Consider the following 21,014-nt stretch of genomic DNA (forward strand, 5'->3'; position numbering starts at 1 on the left):
TAATATAATTTTCTGGCTGCGAGATCAAAGTTGGTGTTATGTACTGAGCTGAATCCTAGAACAATAGGATTCAGAAACAGCGGGAGCTACCCAATCCAACTCCAGGTGGAAGTGAATCCGCAACCTGATTGGCCTGCTGGAGCAGCCAATCAGGCGGCGGGCAGAAGTGAATCTGCTACCTGATTGGCCTGTAGGAGCAGCCAATCAGGCTGCAGGCAGAAGTCAATCCACAATATAATTGGCCCACAGGTGTAGCCCTGAAGTAGCCAATCACGCAAGGCCCATTGTGTAAATAATGTATATAAGCAGATGGTTTTGGGAAAAGAGCCATTCTTCTTCTCCTCTTCTCCTTGATGACTATGAGCTGAATAAAGAGCATGAAATTCACTCTCGACTCCGAGTACATTTCACTGGCGACGAGGATGGGATCCTGCTGAGCTGACCGCCACCACGCACTGCACCGCAGCACCGCCACCTGCTGCACCGCTGCATCGCACCGTGCATCCAGGCTTCAGCTCCAGGACCCAAGGAACCCAGAATGGCAACCGACAGCAGCTTCTCGCCATTCAAACCAGCATCAGGAGACTGGGAAGGGTACGCTGCCCGTTTCAACTTCCTCCTGCAAGCGAAAGAAGTCACCAACGATGCCATGAAGAGGGCGACATTCTTCAGCGTCTGTGGAGAGGAGACGTTTGAAATCGCCCGGGCTCTCCTTGCACCTAGAGATGTCGCTACCGTCTCGTACAAAACAATAATGGAACGGCTGAAGGAGCACTTCTCACCACAGCCCTCGGTGGTAGCTTGCCGAAATGCCTTCTACGCAAAGCGACAAGCCCCGGGGGAAACCATAACTGGGTTTGTGACCTCCCTCCGCCAAGCCGCCCGGCTATGCAACTTCTCAGAGTTGGAGAACATGCTTCGTGACCGCCTCGTCGGTGGCCTGAGGGACGAGATGTTGCAACGACGCCTCTACGCCAAAAAAGACCTCACGTTCCAGATTGCTCTGGAGGAAGCCCTGGCAACCGAAGCCGCCGAGAGGTCAACGCAAGAGGCACGACCGGCCCCGCCATCCCAACCGAGGGTCTACCACGAAGACCTCACCGACGAATCCGAATCTGACAGGGAGGAAGTACACCGAGTACAGCGGCGCACTCAAGCAGCACACACACCACAGCAGCCTCGACGAGAAGGAGGGAACTGTGCAAGCTGCGGGGAGAACCACGAGAGGAGGACCTGTCGTTTCCGCAACGCAGAGTGCAGGCAGTGCAGAAAATTGGGACACATCGCCCGGGTGTGTCGGGCTCGACTCACCCGTCGACAAGCATCAGATGACCGACCCAGGAGCCCCAGGTCACATGGCACCATGCACCAAGGCAACTCGACGGAGATCACGGACTACCAGGTATTCCAGTTGCCCCATCCCAGCACAGAGAAAATTTATATAGAGGTACAGATAGAGGGAGCCCCATGCCGCATGGAGCTGGACACGGGTTCAACTCTATCCATAATCTCGGCCCGAACATTAAGGGAACTGTGCCCTAATGGGGGTCCCAAACTAAGGCCGGCCCCATTCACCCTCCGGGACTTCCAGAAACGTAAGGTCCCTACAATGGGGGTGGGGACCTTCAGGGTGCAATATCGAGGGCGAAAGCAACAATTGGACTTGCTGGTAGTTAAGGGCCCCTACGTTAGCTTACTGGGACTGGCATGGTTTGGACCTCTGGGGCTAGCCGTTACCGGGGTGAACCGCACTAGCTTACAAGTGGACGTGGACGCCATATGCAAAGAGTTTCCAGGGGTTTTCGATGGGGCATTGGGACGATATACAGGACCCCCCATTGCCCTACAGCTAGACCCCGCTGTACGACCCATCAGGCACAAGGCCCGCCGGGTCCCGTTCGCCCTGAAACCCCGCATAGACGAGGAATTGGACCGACTCGTGGAGCAAGGAGTGCTGGAGCCGGTGCCCAACGCCCCCTGGGAAACTCCAATTGTCACACCCGTCAAGCCTAACGGTTCGGTCCGCATCTGTGCAGACTACAAATGCACCATAAACAAGGCTCTCACGGCCCATGCATACCCAGTGCCAGTGGTCAGCCATGTCCTCGCCACCCTGGCTGGGTCAAAAATCTTTGGCAAACTGGACTTGGCCCAAGCGTATCAACAGTTGCCTGTGGACGAAGCCACAGCAGAGGCTCAGACGATTGTGACGCACAGAGGGGCATTCAGAGTAAAGCGGCTGCAATTTGGCGTTAGCGTGGCACCAGGCATATTCCAGAATCTAATGGACTCTCTCCTTAAAGGGATTCCTGGCGTCACCCCCTTCTTCGATGATGTACTGATCGCCGGGCCCACACCAGAGGAATTTGAGGACCGCCTCCGCTCCGTCCTGCACCGTTTCCAGACGGCGGGCCTCAAGGTGAAGCGGGAAAAGTGTTTACTGGGAGTGCCGCAGGTGGACTTTCTGGGATTTAAGGTGGACGCAGAAGGGGTCCATCCAACCGGTGACAAGGTACGGGCCATTTGTGAGGCCCCAGCGCCCAAGAGCAAGCCCGAACTTCAGTCATTCTTGGGACTATTGAACTTTTACCATGCCTTTCTTCCGCATAAGGCAGCGGTAGCGGAGCCCCTACACAGACTCCTAGATAAAAGGGCCCCTTGGGTGTGGGGCCAGCGACAAAGGGCCGCATTCCAGGCAGTCAAGGACTTGCTCGTCTCGAACTCGGTCTTGGCACACTTCGACGAGAGGCTGCCAGTGGTGCTGGCATGCGACGCCTCTCCCTATGGCATCGGCGCTGTCCTGGGACACCAACTCCCAGATGGAAGAGAGGTGCCGGTGGCATACTTCTCCCAGACGCTTGCTGCAGCCGGACGAAACTACTCACAGATTGACAAGGAGGGTCTGGCAATCGTGAAGGGCGTAAAAAAATTCCATGATTTCTTGTACGGGCGGCCCTTTACCATAGTGACTGACCACAAGCCGTTGCTTGGCCTGTTTGCCCCCGAGAAGCAGACCCCCCAAGTGTTGTCTCCACGTGTCCTCAGGTGGTCAATTTTCCTTGCCGGCTACCAGTATGCACTAATCCACCGCCCTGGGAAGGCGATGGGCCACGCAGACGCCCTCAGCAGGCTACCACTACCAGAAACAGGCCCCGACCCAGCGCCTGCGCAAGAGGTTATGACCCTGGAGCTGCTTCCCGACCGACCCATTCAGGCACAAGAAGTTGCGCACCATTCCACAAAAGATAGGGTCATCTCCCGGGTCCTGGACTGGGTGTGGCGAGGATGGCCCAGCAGCAGCCCCGGGCCAGAATTCGCTGGCTACACAAACCGCAAACATGAACTGTCGGCCCACAAGGGGTGCTTGTTATGGGGAAGCAGGGTTGTTGTTCCCCAGCCCCTCCGCAAAAGGGTCCTCACAGCCCTACACGAGACACACCCAGGGGTAGTGAGGATGAAGGCCCTTGCCAGGAGTTATGTGTGGTGGCCGGGGATTGACAGAGAGATAGAGGCCTGGGTCCAACACTGCCAGACCTGCCAAGAATCCCGCCCGGATCCCCCAAGGGCCCCAGTCCAGCCCTGGGAGTCCGCCCGACATCCATGGTCACGCTTGCACGTGGACTTCGCTGGACCCTTCCAGGGAAAAACATTCTTCATAGTGGTGGATTCCTACACCAAATGGCTGGAGGTCGCACTGGTACCGTCTACTTCTACGGCGGCAGCCATCCGGGTACTACGTAAGCTTTTTGCAACCCACGGGCTCCCTGACACCCTCGTCTCGGACAATGGAACCGCATTCACGTCAGAGGAGTTCCAGACCTTCACAGCACAGAACGCCATCCGCCACATCCGCTCAGCACCATTCCACCCTGCCACCAATGGCCAAGCGGAGCGCATGGTGCGGACCACCAAGGACAGCCTCCGCCGCATGACACAAGGGGACTGGGAATACCGCCTTGCCGCATTTCTTCTAGCACAGCACAGCACCCCAAGCACAACGACGGGCCGGAGCCCAGCTGAACTACTAATGGGCCGGCGCCTTGCAACTAGACTGGACCGACTTCACCCCGACAGAGCTCAGGATGAGGTAGTGGTGGGGAAAGGCAGGAACCCCCGGACATTTGTGGCCCAGGACGCAGTGTACGCAAAGAATTTTGGGGCAGGCCCAGCATGGGTACCCGCCACAGTCACCAAGGTGACCGGTCCCGTGTCGTACGAGGTACTAACGGAAGGGGGGCAATGTTGGCGCCGCCACTGCGACCAGCTACGGCGACGATTCCCAGGAGGAACCCGGGAGGAGAGCGGGACAGAGGGGTCCCAAGGGGACAGCAGGGCAGTGAGGCCTGTAGAGCGAGAGGGGTGGGCAGGGGAAGCAGAAGCAGAAGCAGTAGGCACAGAGGGGCGCCCCGAGGCTGGAAGGACACCGGAACCAGAGCCACAACCTAGTGGTTCAGTGGCGCCAGACCAGACAGCCCCGGCACAGCCAGCAGCCTCGGAACACGAGCCAGAACCAGAACCCCTGACCAAGGAACACCCCAGGCCACAACGCACACGGAGGCGGCCAGCAGACCTTGGGGACTACGAATGCAACTTCCCGGGCAGGACTGGAACTTAGAGGGGAGGGGTGTTATGTACTGAGCTGAATCCTAGAACAATAGGATTCAGAAACAGCGGGAGCTACCCAATCCAACTCCAGGTGGAAGTGAATCCGCAACCTGATTGGCCTGCTGGAGCAGCCAATCAGGCGGCGGGCAGAAGTGAATCTGCTACCTGATTGGCCTGTAGGAGCAGCCAATCAGGCTGCAGGCAGAAGTCAATCCACAATATAATTGGCCCACAGGTGTAGCCCTGAAGTAGCCAATCACGCAAGGCCCATTGTGTAAATAATGTATATAAGCAGATGGTTTTGGGAAAAGAGCCATTCTTCTTCTCCTCTTCTCCTTGATGACTATGAGCTGAATAAAGAGCATGAAATTCACTCTCGACTCCGAGTACATTTCAGTTAGCTTCTATTCAAACCTCAATCCAGATAATAAGTTCATTTGCTGCAAAGCACTTAGCATTTAGATATACACCAGGCTAACTTAACCCATCTCATAACACCACACACACACTGTTACTCCTCCAGGATAGCAAAATATTTATACCGGTATATATTGATCATTCCAATTATTCACCAACTACATCTGGTTGGCCACCGTGAGAAGAGGATGCTAGCTAGGCTGAGTGGGCTTTTGTTCTGATCCAGCAGAGCTTTTCTTATGTTCCTGAGTGGCATAGAGGCAAACTCATTTTCAGCACGAACTCTTTGGATCGAGGCAGAATGCTTCAATTTCTGTGAATAGAGCCAGTGTGGCATAACGGTTAAGACTAGGCACTCCTGTCTTCCACTGCCTCCCGCAGTTTGGTCAGACTCATGTTGGTAGCTTCGAGAACACTGTCCAACCATCTCGTCCTCTGTCGTCCCCTTCTCCTAGTGCCCTCCATCTTTCCCAACATCAGGGTCTTCTCTTCTCATGAGGTGGCCAAAGTATTGGAGCCTCAGCTTCTGGATCTGTCCTTCCAATGAGCACTCAGGGCTGATTTCCTTCAGAATGGATAGGTTTGATCTTCTTGCAGTCCATGGGACTCTCAAGAGTCTCCTCCAGCACCATAATTCAAAAGCATCAATTCTTCGGCGGATCCTTCATGGATCAATGCCTTGCCGTGGCGAAGGGGCTTGAATAACTCAGAGAAGCTATGAGCTATGCCATGCAGGGCCACCCAAGATGGACAGGTCAGAGTGGAGAGTTTTGACTAAATGTGATCCACCTGGAGAAGGAACTGGCAAGCCACTCCAGTATCCCTGCCAAGAAAACTCCATGGACAAAGACAACAGGCATTTAAAATAAATAAGTAAACAAATAATAAATAAACAGCTTACCAAAGCAATCTAGATGGCTCTGTAGAGAAAGCTCTCCAATGCCATGCCATGAGGACATCGTTTTTTACTTTTCAGAGATCTTCTCGTTTCCAAAAGGTCCACCCTAAACAAGGAGTGAGAAGCAAAGTTAGTACTATCTGTTCAGTAAAAGCCCTGCTTCTACTTCTTACATTTCTGCAGTATTAAAACTGAAAGTGCTACTGGAGAGGGAGAGAGAGAGCGCAAAGCATGTTGTGGTGCCCTGCTCCAAAATAAATCATTTCTGAATTGTCCTTCCACAAAATGCACACACAAAAAATGGCATTAAGGCTTAAACACACACAATTCAGCATCTCTATGCCACCCTTCTGTGTCCAGAACACTTTGCATATTTTTATCTCAATAAACCACAAAGCAATACTTCAAGATAGACCAGGATTGCAGTTGACTTTTGATATTCAGAAGTTTAATATACATATGTGGTACAAAGGATGCTCTCTGCCTGCGGTGCCTTTTCATCGAGAGATTGCCTTGGCCACTAGTTTTTAAATGATCAACCATATTTTTTCAAATGACATTACCCAGTGCTTTTTTCTTTATATATATATATATATACTCTGTGTGTGTGTGTGTGTGTGTGTGTGTGTGTGTGTGTGTGTGTGTGTAGGGGTACTCTCCTTCTCCTACTCATATTGACATACTGCCCTTCCATAAGGCCAAACTTAGATTCACAAAATGTTTAGGGGTATGCGTACCCATGCGTCTCCCCAGAAAAAAAGCACTGACAATACCAATTGGGATAGAACTCAAAACTGTTTGTTAATTTTACTTTGATCCCTGACAAAGTTTAAATGTGCCGTTCCACATTTGCTTTCTTCCTTCCCTTCCCTTCCCTTCCCTTCCCTTCCCTTTTCTTTTCACTTTTCAAAAATTTGGATGCCATCATGTTTCCTAAGAGAACGACTAAGGTCTGTATGATGTTTCAGAACTCCCTTTCTGTGGTTGGAGGAGGCACTTAGTCAGGGCCGTCTTAAGCACCATTGGCGCCCTGGTGCGACGGATCCCGCCGCCCCATTTTCCAGCGCGGCGGGCGGGCGGGTGCTGCTGCGCGACGGGCAGGCGGGCTTGCTGCGTGGCAGAGCGGCCGGCGGGCGGGCAGGCAGGCAGGCGCGGCTGGTGGCGCCCCCCCCCCTGGCGGGCTGGTGCCGTGGTGCCCTGAGCCACCCAGCCTGGCCGTAGAGCCGGCCCTGCACTCAGTCAGAAGAAGCCTCCTTGCTGTGTGTGGCAGCAAGTCAACATGGCGACTCTGCCATTGGTTCTCTGCCATGGGTCACTGAAATGGGACCTGTCATGGTCAGGTCACAGAATGGCCTAGGCGTGGGGACCTAGGAACCAAAGCCCCCACTCCAATGGCTGAACAACTATACCAGCCGTAGAGCTAACACAGCAAATTCCCCACACACCACTGCAGTCGGTGGGAAGAAAATTGGGAGACACTTGTCAGTAGGGGGGGGGGGCAAGCTATTCCTGTACCTTCCAATCTGAACAAGAGCTGGGGGCAATTGTCAGTTTCTCTGCCAGTGAATCTCTCCCCACCACCTCTACAGGATTGCTCCGCACAAGTGCCATCCTATAGACATTTCCCTGGGAGCAAGTCTTGTTGAACCCAACAGGGCTTACATGCAGGGCCATCTTACCCATAGGCGCTAGGGGTGCGGGTCACCCGGGCGCTGGGCTCTCAGGGGCGCCAGGCCGAGAGTCTGGAGCCCAAGAGTTGAGTCCGGCGAAGAGCCAGCCTGTTGGTTGGAGCACCGCGGCGGGCTCTTCTGCTGCGGGCGGCTCTGCGTCACAAGTTTGGGAGCGACCGAGCCAGCGAGACGCTGAGGTGGGCGGCTGGCTCCACCCTCCTGCGCACCTGGGACTGGTCAACCTAGGCGGGGGGCCCTGGGCAGATCTTTGCACCCCGGCACCGCATATGCATAAGACATCCCTGCTTACATGTGACAGAATAAGTGGAATATATACATTTGATGAAATGAGGGTTCCCTGCATGCACACACCTGAGATAACACGTGCTGTATTTTGACTGTGAGACAACTCTCAAACTTTTTCACCTGCTCAGTCTGCCATCAGCTTCACGGACAAGCTACACCAAGCTCCATTGTTTGTTTGTTTGTTTGTTTGTTTAAGTTTTTATTTATACTTTTCAAATTTATACATTTCATCAATTTTACCATCATTTTAACATTTCAAAGTTTGACTTCCTTCCCCCTCTTTCTGTGGGATCCTTAAATTTATTTTTTAATACTTTCTGCATATCCAAATTCATTCAATTTGCTCATTTAATTATCTACTTTAAATACGCCCTCCCATCAGACGTCAAAGAGAAAAAACAGCTACCAGATTCTTAGAAGACATCTGAAGGCAGCCCTGTTTAGGGAGGCTTTTAATGTTTAATAGATTATTTTATTTCATTTCTCTGTTGGACGCCCCCCAGAGTAGCTGGGGAAACCATGGGCGGGGTATAAATAAATTATTATTATTATTATTATTAACTTTTATGAAGCTGCAGGTTATTACAATAATCCTGCAATATGCTGAGCTCCGTTGCTGCCCTTTGCAAGAGTTTTCCAACTCCCACATCTCTTCTGTTTTTCAACAGGTGACTAACAGCGCGACCTTAACCATGCCTACTCATAAGGATGTCCCACTGAATACATTAGGGATTACTCCCAGGTAAACAGGGCTAGGACTGCAGCCTACGCCAACAAAGGCTGCCCGTTACAATTATAACTCACCGAGAATTAATCAACCCAATCTGGACGACACAGTCCTGTGCAAATACAGTCAAGTAATTACAGGTGAGAAGGAGCAGCTGTAAGCTAGGCTGCCATGGGGATTGGAGGCAGAGCAATTAACTTGAATTGACTACAAGGCAGCAGGTGTTAGACCCAGAGGTCTCATTTCAGGGTTTGGGGAGGGGGGCAACAAAGAGATTTCAGGAAGTAAGAAACAATTCCAACCAGGGAAGAATAGCAAGCTAAAATGCTAGATCATGGGTAGGCAACCTAAGGCCCAATCACCTTCTGAATCCGGCCCACAGACGGTCCAGGAATCAACGTGGTTTTTTACATGAGTAGAATGTGTGCTTTTATTTAAAATGCATCTCTGGGTTATTTGTGGGGCATAGGAATTCGTTCATATATTTTTTTTCCAAATATAGTCCGGCCCCCCACAAGGTCTGAGGGACAGTGGACTGGCCCCCTGCTGAAAAAGTTTGCTGACCCCTGGGCTAGATTCTGCCGAAATGGCAAAACTAACTGGGAGACTCAGGGACCAAGAAGACAAGAGCTTTGAAAAAGAATGCGGGGAAATTATAATTTACTTAGGAGACCATTGTAAGCCAATTAAAACTTTAGCTGGACTGTAACCTCACTTGTATGGTAACAAAAATTATGGGTAATCTAGAAGGATAAAAAATGTGGATAGTGGACTGGTATGAAGTTGCAAACACTGTCCTTAGGACGCATGTAAGGGGGGGGCGGAGTCTGGAGATTGAGAGAACCTCAGTAAATGAATGTATAAACAATTTTGATAAAAAGTTGTATTTGTGAAAGCAAATAAAAAATATTTCAGAAAAACAAAAAACAAAGAGATTTCCGGAAGCAAGTGGAAGGGAAGAATCCCAAGCAAGATTCAAAGTCCTGTTCCTGTATATATCTGAGATTAAATCACATCCACCCACCTTTTCCACACACACACACACCTGCCTCCAACTCAGATTGGTTACTTTTTTCTTATCTTTCTTATCTTTTTTCACACCTTTTACTAACCAGAACTACAGGTGTCCCTGAGTAATAATTGCTTTTTTATTGAGTATGACTATGTCACCCAGCCACAGTGGTTTGTTAAGGGTGCTAGGAATTGTAGCTTTGCAGGGACAAACTACAGATCCCAGGATTCACTGGGGGAAGCCAAGTGCTTTAAATGGGATTAAAATGTATGGTGATGATGTGATCATCTATAATAATAATAATAATAATAATAATAATAATAATAATAATAATTTAATTATATTTAATTTATTATTTCTAACCCAGCCACTCTGGGCGGCTCCCAACAGAATATTAAAAACACAGTAAAACATTAAAAACTTCCCTAAACAGGGCTGCCTTCAGATGTCTTCTAAAAGTCAGATAGTTGTGATGGGAGGGTGTTTCACAGGGCGGGTGCCACTACCAAGAAGGGTGGGTGCCACTACCAAGAACCTCTGCCTGGTCCCCTGTAACCTCACTTAGAACCTTTTATCAGATTCATTCCACTTTAACATCAGGTAACATCTTGCCAACCTAGCAGTTCGAAAGCATGTCAAAGTGCAAGTAGATAAATAGGTACCGCTACAGCGGGAAGGTAAATGGTGTTTCCGTTTGCTGCTCTGGTTCGCCAGAAGTGGCTTTGTCATGCTGGCCACATGACCTGGAAGCTGTACGCCGGCTCCCTCAGCCAATAAAGCGAGATGAGCGCTGCAACCCCAGTCGGTCATGACTGGACCTAATGGTCAGGGGTCCCTTTACCTTTACCTAACATCTTGGGAATTGTAGTTTAGACAGCAATAATCATGTCAAGACCTTTCCATGACATTTCAAGCCCTATTTACAGAAGCACTGTTCCCATGTTGCCCTGGTGACTATTAAATTGTTTCTGCCTGTAGGGTAGATATACCTACAGACCATGGTTTCTAGAAGAGCTGGAATAAGTAAACAGAGGCGTGGTCGATTGCAGCAACACATGGGCTTCATTTCTCCCCCTATCAAAAAATATTTCATGATGAAAACCAGGATTGGTAGTGGTTTGTGAATGTACAGGAAACTGCCCCGTGCACCATCTAGCTCAGGTTTTATCCACACAGACTCGCAGCTGCTCTTTAGGGTTTCGAAAACCTACCCTGCTCATCCCTACTGAGAGTTCCCACTAGGGCAATGGCTGTGTACGCACTGTGTCTCTAAAGCACATGTACCCCCTTTAAGAATTCTGGGCAATGCAGTTCACAGAGTTACCATTCCAAGCAAACTACAGTGCCCAGCTCCGAGACGCAGGTAGCACTGTGGTCTAAACCACTGGGCCTCTTGGGCTTGCTGATCAGAAGGTCGGCAGTTCGAATCCTCGCGACAGGGTGAGCTCCCATTGCTCTGTCCCAGCTCCTGCCAACCTAGCAGTTCAAAAGCACGCTAGTGCAAGTAGATAAATAGATAATGCTGCGATGGGAAGGTAAACAGTGTTTCCGTGCGCTCTGGCTTCCATCACGGTGTCCCGTTGCGCCAGAAGCAGTTTTGTCATGTTGGCCACATGACCCGGAAAGCTGTCTGAGGACAAATACCGGCTCCCTCGGCCTGAAAAGCGAGATGAGCGCTGCAACCCCATAATCGCCTTTGGCTGGACTTAACTGTCCAGGGGTCCTTTACCTTTTTACCTTTACAGTGCCAGATTTCTTTGAGGGAGAAAAGGTGCTTTCAAAGTAAAAGTGTGTGCTGCAAATATCTGTTTCTCCACTTTTATTCTTAGCCCACCTTAAATTACCTTTCTACACCTTAAAATAACATTTAAAAACTGGGAGCATAGGACAAACAAAGGAAGTTGCCTTCGACCACTGGCCCAACGATTTCAATATTGTCAACTTTGACTGGCAGCAGCTCTCCCTTTAGGCCTTTAGACAGGGTTCTCTCCAATCTCTACTTGGAGCTGCCAGGGATCAAAACATGGGATTTTCTACATGTGGAAGCGGTTGGTTTCCCACTGAGTTTTAGCCCTTCCCCTTAAACTGTAATCAAAACCAAGCTGGGTGGAGGACAATGTAGCAATTCCTCCGGAAACTTAATAAGAAGAGATATTGTAACTTGGTAGGAAAGCTCATGCCCTCGATCCAGAAGATCCTTGGCATCTCCTGGTCCGTGGCATCTATCCAGGGGAAACGCTGGCATCTCCAATTAAAAGATCACGTCGCAAGTTACAAGAAAGACCCTTTGCCTGAGACTGCCGATTGAAGACCACAAGACTGGCCGTATTTGTCCAGAAGATGGCCAAATCTGGTATGGAATGAGGCAGTCTCCTACACAATCAGTCTAAATTGCTATCAAGAAGTATGGGGGTCAGTTTTAATATATAGATATATGGGCACATCAAAGTGGCTTCATAAAATAAAAAGAAAACATCTCTCTCTCTCTCTCTGTCTTTCTGTCTCTCTCCCACAAATTCTGAGTCTGGAAGGCATAAATAACTTTAAAATAACCCTTATAAGAGATGTGTGGGTTGTTTTTGCCACTTACCACTGGAGAAGCGTGTGCAGGAAGCATCCTCACCTATCAACAGACCAATGGATTTGATTGCAAGAGAGCAACAACAACAGGACAGTACAATGCTGGATGTGAGATTAGAAAAGGGCAGATGTGCCGAGCCTGGAGCGGCTGCTGTTTCCCACGCAGCTGCGGTTGGCACTCGGCTGTTGCTCGTAGTGCCTCACCTGCTGCTAACAACCCACAGAGTGTTTCAGGAAGCATGCCCTGGGAGTTTCTTTTGTTCCGATGCCAAGCGCTCGGTATATCGCCCACAGCACAGCTTTTCTGCACAGAATCCGGAAGAAACTCAGCCGAAAGATAAGAAGCTAGGGATGCAGATGGGTGGGGACGTCAACCCTATTTTCTCCCATCCAAAGAAAGTGTTCACCAGAGCAAACGGAGAAATTGCAACCAGGAACAAAGGCAATAATGATGTGCAGCAAACTAATTGAATTACGCCAACTCTCGCAGAGGGAGGCATTAATCCTTTTCTCTGGCACCATTTTCAGCAATACTCTCAGACCTGGATTTATCAGTCCTGTTTATTCTGCTGAAAGCCATTCAATAAGGAGACCGCTGAACTGAACTGAAATATTAAGGAATTGCTGCCTGCTTTGAGTGTAGAAGAGCCGTCCGCCTGGGCCCACCAAGTCAGTGATAATAATAAGCCCTCTTTCTGTCCACAGCCCGGCTCATTCACTGCTAAAAGATCACTGCAATGCGTTATACGTAGGGCTGCCTCTGATGACGGTTTGGAAACTTCAGCTGGTGCAGAATTCAGCAGGCAGGTTGCTCACTGGAGCAAGACAGTTTGAGCATATTACACTGATCCTGGTCCGACTGCACTGGCTACCAATTAGTTTCCGGGCCCAATCCAAAGTGCTGGATCATCTTCTGAGGCCACGTCCTCGAGAGGTCCAGAGGGTGGCAACACAAGAACAGGCCTTCTCTGCAGCAGCTCCCCATCTGTGGAATGCTCTCCCCGGGGAAGTTTGCCAGGCGCCTTCATTATACACCTTTACATGGCAGGCAAAAACGTTCCTTTTTAACCAGACCTTTGGTTGATCCGATTTGCATCCTATGCCCCTTTAAAATGTGTTTTTTTGTGGGGAGGGAGCTATTGGGTTGTTTTTGTTTTCATTGGGTATTTTGTGGTTTTATACCTTGATTTGATTCTGTGAACCACCCTGAGACCCCCGGCTATAGGGCAGTATAATAATAATAATAATAATAATAATAATAATAATAATAATAATAATGTCCTAGACACAGAGGGAGGGGTGTGGTGCAGTGGTGAAGTATCGGTTTTGCATGCAGAAAGTTCCAGGTTCAATCCCTGGCACATCCAGGTAGTACTTGGAGAGACTTCTACTTCTCTCTTGGGTCAGGAACCATACAAATGACTGGCCTCATCCCGCTCTGTAAAAGCAGAGTGGGGGACATGGTAGGTTTTGGGACAATGTCTTAACCAGTATTTTATTCTGGGAGTACTCAAGGCATGCTCTGCCTTAGACTTGTGAATTGTGTTACCTGTAAAAGGTAAAGGTAAAGGATCCCTGCACAGTTAAGTCCAGTCAAAGGCGACTATGGGGTTGCAGCGCTCATCTCGCTTTCTGGCCGAGAGAACCAGCGTTTGTCCACAGACAGCTTTCCGGGTCATGTGGCCAGCATGACTAAACCGCTTCTGGCGCAACAGGACACCGTGACGGAAACTAGAGTGCACGGAAACGCTATTTACCTTCCCACCACAGTGGTACCTATTTATCTGCTTGCACTGGTGTGCTTTCCAATGCTAGGTTGGCAGGAGCTGAGAAAGAGCAATGGGAGCTCACTCTGTCATGGGAATACAAACCACAGACCTTCCGATCGGCAAGCTCAAGAAACTCAGTGGTTTAGATCACAGCACCACCTGCTTTACCTGTAACCTGCGTCCTAATGCTTAGACCATGTGCCAACATCTTCAGTAAAACTTTCAGGTTTCCTCAACTGGGGAGTCCAGTGTCGAAAGGAGGGAGCCAGGACACTGTGCCAAAAAGCATCTGAACCTAACCTCCTGACGTAGGAATATAGGAAGCTGCCTTCTACTAAAACCACTGGTTCGTCTAGCTCAGGCATCCCCAAACTGCGGCCCTCCAGATGTTTTGGCCTACAACTCCCATGATCCCTAGCTAACAGGACCAGTGGTTGGGGAAGATGGGAATTGTAGTCCAAAACATCTGGAGGGCCGCAGTTTGGGGATGCCTGGTCTAGCTCCATATTGTAGACACTGATCAGCAGCAACTGTCTAGGGTTTCAGGCAAGAGTCTGGAGATGCTGGGGAATTTAACCTGCAACCTTTTTCATGTAAAGCAGGTGCTCAGCCTCCGAGCCACGGTCCTCTCCCTTCCCAAAATGAAAAGGGCAGAGACCATTTGAGCAGCTTTGCTAAACGCTTTCTGAAATTTCCTATTATTAAGATTTAATAATGGCAATATTCTAATGCGACTTTTATGGACTGCAGAAGGAATGAGGCTTTGCCTATGCCAATAGAATGAGGTAATAATCCGAGTATTTACATCTGGCAGCAATTGTACGTAGGTCCCAGTTTTGTAGAACAAAGGCCATACCGAAGAGCAAGACCACTATATGCGCTAGATGGGTGAATGCAAACTGCCTGATGTAAACCACAGATATAGGTTTCTTTCTGAAAAGGATAGAATCCAAAATGTGAAATGAGAAAGCATAACTTTAAACGCAAACACATTCATGCACTCACAAGAGATGCTCAAGCATTTCGTTCATTACTCATTTTTACATTATTTTTCTTGTAAACAAGTGTACTAGTGAGAGTGTCAGGGTTGGACCTGCGAGACCAATGTCCAAATTCCCATTCCACCATGAAAAAAGATTTCCCAGGATTCTTTGGGGGGAACCATGACTGCTTATAAGAGCAGTATCAATGTTTGTTGCGGTATGGCTCCAATGTGTCAATGTGACTACAGTGCTACCTTGGTTCTCAAACGCCTTGGTACTCAAAACAACTTGGAACCCAAACACTCCAAACAGTGTTCCGGTCTGCGAACTTTTTCCAGAAGCCGAACATGCTCCATTTTGATTGTTACACTGAGGTCTGTTTTTGCTATTTATTTTGTGGTTTTGCGGCTTTTTTGTTTTGTTTTTGTGACTCTGTGGAACCCAGTTCAGCTATTGATTGATTGGTTGGTTGGTTGGTTGTGTGACTGCAGTACATTATTTATTGCTTTCATTTTATGGATCAATGGTCTCGTTAAATAGTAAAATTCATGTTAAATGTCTGTTTTAGGAGTTATTTTTATAAGCCTGGAACGGATTGACCCGTTTTGCATTACTTTCTATAGGAAAGCGTGCCTTGGTTTTGGAACACTTTGGTTTTGGAACTGACTTCCGAAACGGATTAAGTTTGAGAACCATACAATGTTCAACTCACCCAGCATGGGGCAATACTTTTCTCTTCCTTCCATTTTGCAGCTGTTACTTGTCTACACAGCAAACATTATTTTCCTAATAATCTACCCCTCATTTTTTTATTAAAAAAATACCTCTACCTATGCAAAATAATAGGGGTACTGAAAGGACAGGAGGGGGGGGGGAAGTACAGTGCCAATAATTTTTGAGGTTAACGGTAGACTGCAAATTAGCTAGGGGGTTCCAAAATGGTATTTATTTAGGGCGGCACAAGCTAGTGCAGCTTGGGTTTGCGAACGCAAATCTGGGAGGCGGCTGCTTTTGCTGTTAAGAAATGTGGTTTTGGCAAGGGCCTCATGGTCAGAACTCTGCATTGTATTCAGCATCAGAGATGGAAAAACTGGACCCCATTCAGAGAGGAGCGATGCCTTTTGTGGTGAAAGGGAATGATTTATTAGCCGAAGGGAGTCAAATCTGCTAAAATGTATGTTTTGGCTGAGCATCCAATAAGTGTTGAAGGGAGAAGTGATACAGGGGACTGTTGTTGTTTTTAGGGGGAGGAAGGAAGGAGAAGGGAGAAAGGAGAAGGGAGAAGGGAGAGGAAGAGGAAGAAGGAGGAGGAGGAGGGGGGGAGGCTTCGAAACTCTCTTGCTTTTGGGTGATGTTTATGGAATTTGGTGCAAACCAAAGTAACCTAGAAGAGGCTCTGCTTCTCACACTTTTGAAAGCTGAGCTATATAGATAAATAAACCTTTCCCTTTCACTTCCAGGTATGTAAAACTTACGTATTACAAGTTACAGGGAGGTAGCCGTGTTGGTCTGGCGTAGTTGAAACGAAACAAAAAAATTCCTTCCAGTAGCACCTTAGAGACCAACTAAGTTTGTCATTGGTATGAGCTTTCGTGTGCAATGACAAACTTATGTATTACAAAGGCACTAAGACAGAGACCCGCCAACAAGATGAGGACCCTCTTAGCAGAGACCATCTGAATCCAGAGCATCTTTCCCCAAATTTCTCCTATCAGTAGAAGGACAGTATTCACTAATAGAAGAAGTTGTATTTCTGGGCTGCTTCTGGCTGCATACATCCAACATTTTATTCCAGAATTGAGAGTAGGGACCCAGGTGGCGCTGTGGTTAAACCACTGAGCCTAGGGCTTGCTGATCAGAAGGTCGGCAGTTCGAATCCCTGTGACAGGGTGAGCTCCTGTTGCTTGGTCCCAGCTCCTGCCAACCTAGCAGTTCGTGAGCACGTCAAAATGCAAGTAGATAAATAGGAACCGCTACAGCAGGAAGGTAAACGGCATTTCCATGTGCTGCTCTGGTTTGCCAGAAGCGGCTTTGTCATGCTGGCCACATGACCTGGAAGCTATACGCCGGCTCCCTCGGCCAATAATGTGAGATGAGCACGCAAACCCAGAGTCGGTCACGACTGGACCTAATGGTCAGGGGTCCCTTTACCTTTACCTTACTTGTCTTTTTCTGCATAGCCCACACACAATCTACATCTATTGCATATTTTTGGGCCCGGGAAAGCACTTCTTGAGAAATAAAAGGTCAATGGTGATTGATACTGCATTAATTACGCCACAGTGTGTCCGTTTGAAAATGGCTGAAAATAAATCCAGGCAATTGGTGGGGGCGGGCGGGCTGTATCCACCCCTGCCCAATGACATTGTGGGTGGGCATATGCCAAGATCGCAACCACCACTTTCTTCCTCTTTCACCTGGGGCATCTACAGGGAGGAAAAGGCACGGCCAACCTGATCAAGGTGGAAGGATTTCAAATGAGCATCAAGTAATCTAGAATCAATCTAGATTGAGGCGAAAATGACTGGGAAAATCAGAAACCAGGAAGACCAAGACTTTAATAAAGACTGGAGGAAATTTATATTGTACTTAGAAGACCACTGTAAACAACTGAGCTCTTTAATAGGACTTAAGTAGCACTTGTGAGTTAACAGAGACTTAAGATAATTATGATAAATGGAGGACATAAAATATGCAGCAGAAAATGATAAACATGGAACCCATGGAAAGGTGGAGGGAGGTCCAAAGATTCGAAAGAATCTTGTATCTGGGTTTTGGGTTTTTTTGTTTGTTGTTTGTTTTCTTATTTATGTTTGGTGAGAATGTTAACAAATAAATGGAAAATGAATAAAACTTTTAATAATAATAAATGCAATCAATCTAGATTGAAAGCAGCATGTTGAGGATAAGCATGAATGATTCTGGACTGAGAGGAAACGACATTTTTGTGCCACAAGCGTGCTGTTGGGTTTGCAGCTCCTATTACAGTTGAAGATTTTTCCTGCTGGATTTCTGCGTGAATGGAAGGAACCGATTTAATTGGCTTCGGCAGCCGGGGGGGGGGGTCTATAAATTTAGGACAAGCTAGTAAGAGAGCCCACTCTAAGAGTAACAGGGTACCCCCAGTGACAAAACACCAAGGCAATAAGCAAGTTTGGCAGCCGTGCAAGCAGGGTGTCGAGATTAAGATCTCCCAGTTTCAAAAAATCAGGATATTCATTTCCATTCTGAAGATTACTGTTTCTACAGACCAGGAAGGCATGCTTTTTTTTCACCCATGCTTCCCCCCCCCCCCCCGGTGCACGCTTCGCACAAGCACAATACCTACACAAACTATAAAATAATCCAGTCTGGAATTTTTTCACATTGTCCTGATTATTATGATGCTAACCATGCATGCTCATTCTTTGAGTTTAAGTAAATAGGACCACCCCCTCTGCTTTTACAGTAGTGCTTATAGAAACCATGTGTCTGGCACTCAGTATAATAAATTACAAAAGGGAGAGAGAGAAAAGCAGTTATTGCTAAGGCTGCCACCCTCTTTCCTGGCAAGCATGGTAGTTAAGTCAGTCAACAAGTAAAAAAAAGGGGGGGGAGTTTGAAGCCCATAGGAGGGAGCCATGCAGAAGGGACACAATTTGGCAAGCGGTCAGACTGCCATTAGGGACCCAGGTGGCGCTGTGGGTTAAACTACAGAGTCTAGGGCTTGCTGATCAGGAGGTCGGCGGTTTGAATCCCTGCAACGGGGTGAGCTCCCGTTGCTCGGTCCCAGCTCCTGCCAACCTAGCAGTTCGAAAGCACATCATAGTGCAAGCAGATAAACAGGGACCGCTCCGGCAGGAAGGTAAACGGCGTTTCCGTGCGCTGCTCTGGTTCTCCAGAAGCAGCTTTGTCATGCTGGCCACATGACCCGGAAGCTGTCTGCGGACAAACGCCGGCTCCCTCAGCCTATAGAGCGAGATGAGCGCCGCAACCCCAGAGTCGGACACGACTGGACCTGATGGTCAGGGGCCCCTTTACCTTTACCAGACTGCCATTCACTGCCCCCCCCTCTCAGGCCCCCATATGCTGTACAGCAGCGGGGGGGGTGGCATTCAGAGGAGCTCCCATATGCAATGGCTGCCTCCATTTTAAATCAATAGAACATAATGCCCTGGCCCATAGACCTATTAAATGTATTGATCCCATAGAGACACTGTGGCATCATTGCATGCACGATGCAGGAATATGTGCTCGGAACATGTTCCATCATGGTGAGTTAATTGATTAATAATAATTATTACTATTTATTACTTATACCGCGCCCATCTGGCCAGGCCTCCCCAGCCACTCTGGGTGGCTCCCAACAAAATATTACAAATACAATAAAACATCAAACATTAAAAACTTCCCTAAACAGGGTTGCCTTCAGATGTCTTCTCAAAGTCAGATAGTTGTTTATTTCCCTGGCATCTGGTGGGAGGGCGTTCCACAGGGTGGACGCCACTACCGAGAAGGCCCTCTGTCTGGTTCCCTGAAACTTCGCTTCTCGCAGTGAGGGAACTGCCAGAAGGCCCTCAGCGCTGGACCTCAGTGTCCGGGCTGAATGATGGGGACGGAGACGCTCCCTCAGGTATACCGGGCCGAGGCCATTGAGGGCTTTAACGGTCAGCACCAACACTTTGAATTGTGCCCGGAAACGTACTGTAAGCCAATGTGGGTCTTTCAGGACTGGTATTATGTGGTCTCGGCGGCCACTCCCAGTCACCAGTCTAGCTGCCACATTCTCGATGAGTTGTGGTTTCCGAGTCACCTTCAAAGGTAGTCCCATGTAGAGCGCGCATTGCAGTAGTCCAAGCAGGAGATAACCAGAGCATGCGCCCCTCTGTTGGGACAGTCTGCAGGCAGGTAGGGTCTCAGTCGGCATACCAGATGCAGCTGGTAACTCTGTGTGTGGTCGGCATGTGGGCATTGTTGCCAGGCACTCCTGATATCTTGTGGGGATATCTGCAGTGGCTCCCCATTTGTAGAATGCTCTCCCCAGGGAAGTTCGCCTGGTGCCTTCATTATATACACCTTCAGGCACCAGGCAAAAAGATTCCTCTTCAACCAGGCCTTAGGCTGATTGATATCTGATGCCCTTTTAAATGTGTTGTGGGAGGGGGGGATTATCGGTTTGTGTTCTGATTTTTATTATGTATTTTCAGGTTTTTTAAGTGCAATTTTATGGTTTGAACCACCCTGAGATCCACGCGTGAAGGGTGGTATACAAATTTAACAAATAATGATCATCATTTTTCTGCAGCTTTTGTATTTTCTACTGCTTGCGTGTTTTCCCCTTTCCTTCCCAGGCTGGTTATTGTACCGGATACAGTGAACATTTTGCTGGCATAGTGGTGCTATAGCTCTGCTCTTTTCAAAATATGAGTATAGGATTGGTCTGGAACGGCACTGCATTTTGCAGTATTCTGCTAAAAAAAAAAGTTATGAAGAAGCAGAGCTGGTTTAGTGGTGCAGCTCCTGAATACTATCAAAACATTTGCCAAATTATATAGGTGGATTTGAGGAACAATCTACTCCAAAGAGAAATACTGGATCATATTTTGATTATTCTCCCTTTAAAACTACTCCCCTTAAAACCACTCTTCTCTGAGGAGAGAAGTATTCATCACTGATGTTTCTCTGCCATCTAGTGGATATTAAAAACACCAAAATAAATATTTTTTTCTTTATGAAAGATAATGCCCACCAGCACGACCACATAATCCTATGCATGTCTACTCAGAAATAAGGCCCATTTTGAGTTGCATGAGTCTGCCAGGTAAGTGTGTGTAGGATTGCAGCATAAATACGTGTGATGTGTAAATACAAAGCGACAGGCTGGAAAGATCCAGACTGAGGAGTCACTCAAAGAAGAGCAGGAAAAGCAAATCCTTCTGTCACACATGAAGCCCAGAACAATGTCAGCATTTAATGATGGGATTTTCTTCCTACGATAGGCTTTCTAATCAAAACAGATATGCAGTATGAAACCTTTTTGCGAATGTGCATAGAAACTTGGGGCTGTA

At 48.3% G+C, this 21,014-nt stretch overlaps 2 protein-coding genes across 2 annotated transcripts in view; one reads left to right on the plus strand and one right to left on the minus strand.

Annotated features, from left to right (window-relative positions):
* Positions 1-12,427, minus strand: part of ATP8B4 (ATPase phospholipid transporting 8B4 (putative)) — a 111,282-nt gene extending 98,855 nt beyond the window's left edge. Inside the window, exons 1-2 of the mRNA XM_035132046.2 lie at positions 12,226-12,427; positions 5,924-6,026 (exon numbers count right to left, since the gene is read on the minus strand). The gene's annotated coding sequence lies outside the window, so the exon portion shown is untranslated. The remainder of the gene's footprint in view (positions 1-5,923; positions 6,027-12,225) is intronic.
* On the plus strand, positions 2,890-4,955 carry LOC132593172 (uncharacterized protein K02A2.6-like). The gene has a single exon (XM_060282555.1). The coding sequence runs from the start codon at positions 3,104-3,106 to the stop codon at positions 4,613-4,615; it is 1,512 nt and encodes a 503-aa protein (XP_060138538.1). The 5' UTR covers positions 2,890-3,103; the 3' UTR covers positions 4,616-4,955.
* Positions 12,428-21,014: the final 8,587 nt, after the last annotated feature.

The sequence above is a fragment of the Zootoca vivipara genome, chromosome 14, assembly GCF_963506605.1.
Source record: "Zootoca vivipara chromosome 14, rZooViv1.1, whole genome shotgun sequence".
Classification (NCBI taxonomy): Eukaryota; Metazoa; Chordata; class Lepidosauria; order Squamata; family Lacertidae; genus Zootoca; species Zootoca vivipara.